The following is a 7789-nucleotide window of genomic DNA, read 5'->3' as shown; positions in this document are numbered from 1 at the left end:
TTTTTTTTTTTTTTTTTTTTTTTTTTAAGATAGTGAGATAGTCTCATGCCACTCATGCGAGAGTGCAGTGGTGTGAACATGGCTCACTGCAGCCTCCACCTGGGCTTAAGCGATCCTCCCACCCACCTCAGCTTCCCAAATAGCTAGGATTATAGGAATGTGCCACCACGCCCAGGAACTTTGCTTTTTTGTTTTTTCCCCAGATACAGGATACACTATTGCTCAGGCTGTCTCGAACTCCTGAAGGATTACACAACCAATCTTTCCACCGTGGCCGCCCAAAGTGTTGGGGTTACAGGTGTAAGCCACCCCATTTAGCTTAGTCTATTCTTTGTGTGCTAATTACATGCCCTCATAAAAATACAAAGTCGCAGTTCAAAAAATGTTGTTTTGCCAGGGACCAGTAGCCGTGTGCCTGTTGTAGTTAAAAGCGACGCTGGAGGGTGAAGTGGGAGAATTACTTGCGCCCAATTCTGGGTTGCAATGCCATATGTCAGTCAGGTAGCCATGCTAAGTTAACATCAGTATGGTGGTGTCCCAGGAAGCGGGGACCACCAGGTTGCTTGAAGAGTTAACAAGACCCTTGATCAGAAATGGAGCTGATCAAAACTCACATTGATCAATAGTGGGATTGCACCTGTGAATGCTTGCTGCACTCCAGCCTGGACAACACAGCAAGACTTGGTCTCTTTAGAAGAAAAGAAAATGCAGTCTTAAGGTTCATGCCAAATGCAAATTAACCTAACCTTAGGGTGATGTTTGTATTGATTTATAGCTTAATTGGCTTAGTGTCGACTTCAATAATTGGAAAGACTGGGAAGATGATTCAGATGAAGACATGTCTAATTTTGATCGTTTTTCTGAGGTAAGTTCCATTAAATGGATGTCTCCCCACTCGAAGTACACAGTACCTGTCTGTAGTCAATTTAATTTGGTTTTGGGCACATATTCATGATGCGTGTTATTTTTAAGACCATTTTAATGATTTTAAAAGGAATCAGTGTTAACTGCGAAAATTAATGTATTAAGACTAACACAGCTAGTTTGCTAATTTCCTAATTTCATCATTGGGATTTTTTTTTTTTTTTAAAGCATGATTGCAGTAGTTGACTTGGATTTTGAAGCCATAAAATAAAACTATAAACTTTTGACCAGGCGCTTTGGGAGGAGGCCAGCACTTTGGGAGGCCAAGGCTGGCGGATCACGAGGTCAGGAGATCCAGACCATACTGGCCAACATGGTGAAACCCCGTCTCTACTAAAATACAAAAAAAATAAGCTGGGCGTGGTGGCGTGTCCCTGTGGTCCCACCTACTCCTGAGGCTGAGGCATGGGAATTGCTTGAACTCTGGAGGCAGAGGTTGCAGTGAGCTGAGATCGTGCCACTGGACTCCAGTCTGGTGAAAGAGCGGGACTTGGTCTAAAAAATATGACTATAAACTTTTAAACACAAGAATCATAGGCTGGGTGCGGTGGCTTATGCCTGTAATCCCAGCACTTTGGGAAGCCGAGGCGGGCGAATCAGGAGGTCAGGAGTTCCAGACCAACCTGACCAACATGGCGAAACCTCCCCTCTACTAAAAATACAAAAATTAGCTGGGTGTGGTGGCGTGTGCCTGTAATGCCAGCTACTCAGAAGGCTGAGGCAGGAGAATCGTGTGAACCCAGGAGGTGGAGGTTGCAGTAAGCCGTGGTCGCTCCACTGCACTCCAACCTGGGCGACAGAGCAAGATTCCATCTCAAAAAAAAAAAAATAAATAGGGCTGGGCATGTGACTCACACCTGTAATCCCAGCATTTTGGGAGGGTGAGGCAGGCGGATCACCTAAGGTTGGGAGTTCGAGACCAGCCTGACCAACATGAAGAAACCCTGTTTCTACTAAAAATACAAAATTAGCCAGGCATAGTGGTGCATGCCTGTAATTGCAGCTACTAGGGAGGCCGAGGCAGGAGAATCACTTGAACCCAGGAGGTGGAGGTTGCGGTGAGCCGAGATCGCCATTGCACTCTAGCCTGGGCAACAGGAACAAAACACTGTCTCTAAATTAATAAATAATTAAAATTACAAAAAAATAGCTGGGCGTGGTAGTGCACCCCTGTAATCCCAGCTCCTCTGGAGGCTAAGGCAGAGTTGCTTGAACCCAGGAGGTAGAGGTTGCAGCGAGCTGAGATCACACCACTGCACTGCACTCCAGCCTGGGCGACAGAGCAAGACTCCGTCTCCCAAAAAAAAAAAAAAAAGAATAAAACTACAAAAAGAACATTAGTGTGTAAATTGAATGCATACTCATGAAATCCATTTCTTGTTGCTATTTGAAATTTTTCATTAACTAGATTTTGTATTTTGAGACCTTAAGAGTTAAATAAAAACAGCTAAGTGTCTAGCTTTACGTATGCAACTGCTTATTTAACAATTCTCCGCACATGACTCTGGCACGGTGATTTCAACAGGAAGGGAAGATGTTCTATTCATATTATTAGTATTTTTTAATTGTACCTTACGTGTAGCAGTTGGTGCCACAGTTTACCTAGTTGTGCAAGCCATTGTGTTGCTTAAGCAGGTCTTGAACTCATGAGCTCAAGTGATCCTCCTGCCTCAGCTTCCCAAAGTGCTGGGATTACAGGCCTGAGCCACTGCCCCCAGCCTTGTAACACTGTTTTGTTTTGTTTTTGTTTTTTTTGCTATCTTTGTTGTCCAGTTTTTGTTACCTCCTGAATATCTCTTGAATATGTTCAATTTTCTCTTGCTGTTTTATCTTAAACACAGTAGCGTTGCACTTGGTACATTTAGCATTTTTCTGCCCAAAGAAACTTAAAAGTATTCAGTAGTGCTTTTCAAGGTAGGGAAACTCTTTCCCAGTTATTCATTTCATTCAAGATAGATTGCCCCAAATTTTTATACTGAATCCTTTTGTGTTTAATTAATTGAGGTAAGAGCACTTCACATGAAATCTACTCTTTTTAACAGACTATTTATTTGTTGAGATGGAGTCTTACTCTGTCGCACAGGCTGGAGTGCAGTGGCGTGATCTCAGCTCACTGCAAGCTCTACCTCCTGGGTTCATGCCATTCTCCTGCCTCAGCCTCCCGAGTAGCTGGGACTACAGGCGCCTGCCACCGCGCCCGGTTAATTTTCTGTATTTTTAGTAGAGACGGGGTTTCACCGTGGGTCTCAATCTCCTGACCTCGTGATCCACCCGCCTTGGCCTCCCAAAGTGCTGAGATTACAGGAGTGAGCCACCTCGCCTGGCTATTTTTTTTTTTTTTTTTTTGAGGCGGAGTTGCACTCTTGTTGCCCGGGATGGAGTGCAATGGCACGATCTCAGTTCACTCCAGCCTCCACCTCCTAGGTTCAAGCAATTCTCCTGCCTCAGCGTCCCAGGTAGCTGGGATTACAGGCTCCCATCACCACGCCCGGCTAATTTTTATATTTTTAGTGGAGACAGGGTTTCACCATGTTGGCCAGGCTAGCCTCGAACTTCTGACCTCAAGTGATCTACCCGCCTTGGCCTCCCAAAGTGCTGGGATTACAGGCATGAGCCACCGAACCTGACCATGCCCAGCTATCTTTTAACAGACTTTTACGTGCATGATACAGTATTGTTAACTATAGGCATAATGCTGTACAGTAGGTCTCTGGAACTATGCATTTTGTGTAACTGGAACTTCATACCTATTTAACAGTAGCAAGTCTGCATTTTCCCTTCCCTCCAACTCCTGGCAGCTACCATTCTCTCTATTTTTGTGTGTCTATCTTAGGTATCTCATATAATCTTAGGTATCTTATATAAGTGGAATCATGCAGTATTTGTCCCTGACTGGCTTATTTCACATAACATGACATGCTTCAGATTCTTCATTGTGTTTTGTCACATAAGGCAGATTTTTTTCTTTTAAGGCTGAATAATCCCTACTTTTAGGATGAACACATTCCATTGTATGTTTGACTTAATCTTTTTAAGGTTCCTTCCAGGCTGGGTGTGGTGCCTCACACCTGTAATCCCAGCAGTTTGGGAGGCCGAGGTGAGCGGATCACCAGGTCAGGAGATGAAGACCATCCTGGCTAACACAGTGAAACTCTTATCTACTACTAAATATACAAAAAAATTAGTCGGGCGTGGTGGCAGGTACCTGTAATCCCAGCTACTGGGAAGGCTGAGGCAGGAGAATGGCGTGAACCCGGGAGGCAGAGCTTGCAGTGAGCCGAGATCACGCCACTGCACTCCAGCTTAGGTGACTGAGTGATACTCCATCTCAAGAAAAGAAAAAAGGTCCCTTCCAATTGTAAAATCTGAGTGATCATGTATTTTTGAAATCTGATTTTTTTCCATGCATATGTGATTTTATTTTTCTAAAATATAAACATTACAGAAATGGTTTAAACTTGAGAAAATAAGTTCCTCATCATCTGGTAATAGTTTAGGTTTAAATCATTTATTGGTTCTTCACAATATCTAAAACCTTTGCTTTTCTTTAGGGAAAATTTAGTTTTAATTTCCGTATAGGTTTTTAGAACTTTGTGTAATTGCTTATAATCTTCCTTTTCCAGAAGGGAAGATGCTTACATTTATTTTGCATTTTTCATTTGTGGATATCCGTGGCAGACCTAAGGTTTATTCTGAAGCATACAGCATTAATAATTAGGGCCTAACTTAACATCATTTTTAAAACTAATTTTTACACTTCAAATAGATGATGAACAACATGGGTGGTGATGAGGATGTAGATTTACCAGAAGTAGATGGAGCAGATGATGTAAGTCTAAAAGTTTTTTTCTGTTTACTTTCATACTATTAAATAGTAAACAACATATTTACAAATGGTTTTATATAGATTCAGGATTACTACTTTTCTAAAAAAAAAAAAAAAAAAGGAAAAGCAATTTTTAAAATGTGCCCATTTTTGAGGAATGGGTATCTTATTAGGGAACTGGTTTTGCCGTAGACCATTCCTAAATGGATCACATTTCCAAAGAATCATTGTATAGAGACATTACGTAGTAATACCTTACTCAATTATAACAGTCGGTTTAGGCTGGTCGAGGTGGCTCACGTCTGTAATCCCAGCAGGCCGAGGTGGGTGGATTACCTGAGGTCAGGAGTTTGAGACCAGCCTGGTCAACATGGTGAAGCCCTGTCTCTACAAAAATTAGCCAGGCATGATGGCAGGTGCCTGTAATCCCAGCTACTGGGGAGGCTGAGGTAGGAGAATCGCTTGAACGAGGGAGGCGGAGGTTGCAGTGAGCCAAGATCACACCATTGCACTCTAGCCTGGTCAGCAAAGCAAGGCTCCATCTCAAGGAAAAAAAAAAAAAAAAAAGTCAGTTTATAGGGATTATTTTGACTAAGAAAGTAAATTAAATAGGTTTTATGTCAGGATTGGTCAGAGACCGATGAAACAGATGGATATTGGGAGGCGGAGACGGGTGGATCAGAGTTTGAGGCCAGCCTGGCCAAGATAGTGAAACCCTGTCTCTACTAAAAATACAAAAATGGGTGCCTGTAATCCCAGCTACTTGGGAGGCTGAGGCAGGAGAATCGCTTGAACCCGGGAGGCGGAGGTTGCAGTGAGCCAAGATCTCGCCACTGCACTCTAGCCTGGGCGACAGAGCAGGACTCCATCTCCAAAAAAAAAAGACAAAACCCAAAACAAAACAGATGGACATTGTAAATCTGTAAGAGGAGGATGAGGATATAATAAACAACTATTCTCAACATCTTGTCAACCCCAGCATCCTGTTAACATCTCCCAGAAAGTTATTTAATGCTATTTAGAAAAATACATAATATTCACTCAACAGCTAGGATTAGAGTTCACTGTCTTCTGTCAATCTATTTTTCTTCATATTGATCCATGTTTTCTCTTGAATGCTGACATAGGTTAATTTAGGAATGTATTCAAAGGGTGGGCTAAACTGTCACCAAAAGGCGCACACTATTTTTTACAGGTAGATAGATCCTCTGCTGTACATCCATTCACCTTAGGTTAAACCTAGTCTTAAGTCCAATGACTAAATTTCTAGGCTTGGTATAGCTACCTACCTGTGCTACTTTAGTCAAAAATAATAGCGCTTGAACTATTCAGGTAAACTGTTCAGTTAGCAAACAAGTATTTGATCAGTTCGGTAACTTTATTTTCCCTCTTTCAGGATTCACAAGACAGTGATGATGAAAGTAAGTGTATATAAAAAGTATGTTTACACAGTGATATTTTGCATCAAAAACCAAACTCAAAATAGAGATGTTAACTTCTTTTGAAAAAAAGTAATTTTTTCTTTATGACCTTGAATAAATAACTAAAGCAGAAATGTGAATAACTTGAGATAGCAAGACAACCTATTAATTTACCTGGGGAACTATATAATTCAATTTTTGGTTGCTTTTCCTTTAAGATATTAAAATTGGTAGATTATTCCCATGTACTTTATACTAATATTTTTTACAATTCTTTCAGAAATGCCAGATCTGGAGTAAGGAGTATTGTCATCACTTGGATTTTGAGAAAGAAAAATAACTTCTCTGCAAGATTTCATAATTGAGAGAATTCCTGAGTTGATAGCTCTAAAGGCAGATGCTGTATTTGCCTACTTTAACCCATTTTTCAACCTGTTTGTTTTTTAAAAGGCTTCACTAAGGGTTGATATGTACCATTGTATGGGGCAATTTTAAGTCAGCTAAGGCAATAACCTTATGCATGAACATTTCCCAGACTTTCATGAAGCTGTTGAGGTCCTAAGCAATTGATGCAGCTGTTGTGATAAATAGAAACATCTCACCTAAGTCTCCTTTTCTTCATAACATAGATACTGACATGATAGGAAGCTCTCAGCTTAGGGAAAGATAACTAAATTTTAGATTATAGGACATGGATTCAAAAGTGGCTGGAACAAATTGGCTGACACCTTACTGGTAACCTGCTGTTCTCCTGGTGTTCCTTCAGGATTGTTCCACTAAAATTTATTTTTCAAAAAATTTACTTCACATTATTCTATGTAAGTGATCACTTGTCAGTGTTCCAGGTGTATCTTAGCTAAAACTAGAGAATGCCCTAACTTAGATGGTTTTTGAAGCCTATACATTTGGTATTGTTTGACCCTTAAGCTTTTACATCTCTTAGCATGGAGGACGAAGAAAGCTGTACATTGTTGCTTGAGAGTCTGTACATTTAGACCAGATTTGTATTTGCACTGTCAAGTATGGCAAATGAGTGAAAAATGTTTAATACACTATTGGATTTTTTATTTCTTTTTTTGATTCAGCTTATACCAGGGCTGAAAACCTCAATTTATGTTCATGACAGTGGGGATTTTTTTAAATGTCTACATTCTTTCTAATAAACTGTTGGAAGACTTCTTGGCTGTCCTTTTAAGTGTCTGGCTTACTGTAATTTTTATGTATTTACCATTTACTGGAATGGAGTTATTTTTATTTGAGGAAGAATTTGGGATTATTCCTCTGTTTGAAAAAAGAGGCTTGCTGTAATGTCACAGGAAACCTTTTAAAAGTGGATCTGTAATAGAATATTGTAGATGCACTTTGCAGCAGTTGGAAAAGAAAGTGTTGTGATTTGATTGAAATAAAACTAAATGTGTTGTCCTCCTCTAAATCTTTGAACTTCTGCATTTTGGAAGTTTTCATTCCCTCACAGCTTCTGTAGTTGTCATAACATAGAAACACTATGTCCCAGCTACTCGGGAGGCTGAGGCAGGAGAATGGCGGGAACCGGGGAGGCGGAGCTTGCAGTGAGCTGAGATCCGGCCACAGCACTCCAGCCTGGGCGACAGAGCGAGAC

At 40.9% G+C, this 7789-nt stretch overlaps 1 protein-coding gene across 2 annotated transcripts in view; it reads left to right on the top strand.

The window, feature by feature from the left end:
- The window catches only part of PTGES3 (prostaglandin E synthase 3 (cytosolic)), a 25095-nt gene extending 17497 nt beyond the window's left edge, over nt 1–7598 (top strand). For both annotated transcript variants that reach the window (XM_011988506.1, XM_011988504.1), the window contains exons 4-7: nt 776–865; nt 4691–4753; nt 6147–6171; nt 6452–7598. In XM_011988506.1, coding sequence (XP_011843896.1) covers nt 776–865; nt 4691–4753; nt 6147–6171; nt 6452–6471 — 198 coding nt within the window. In that variant the 3' untranslated portion in view covers nt 6472–7598. The remainder of the gene's footprint in view (nt 1–775; nt 866–4690; nt 4754–6146; nt 6172–6451) is intronic.
- Nucleotides 7599–7789: the final 191 nt, after the last annotated feature.

The sequence above is a fragment of the Mandrillus leucophaeus genome, unplaced genomic scaffold, assembly GCF_000951045.1.
Source record: "Mandrillus leucophaeus isolate KB7577 unplaced genomic scaffold, Mleu.le_1.0 Scaffold332, whole genome shotgun sequence".
Taxonomy (NCBI): Eukaryota; Metazoa; Chordata; class Mammalia; order Primates; family Cercopithecidae; genus Mandrillus; species Mandrillus leucophaeus.
Note: the sequence above shows the minus strand (reverse complement) of the source record. Positions and strands in the feature narration are given on the sequence as shown.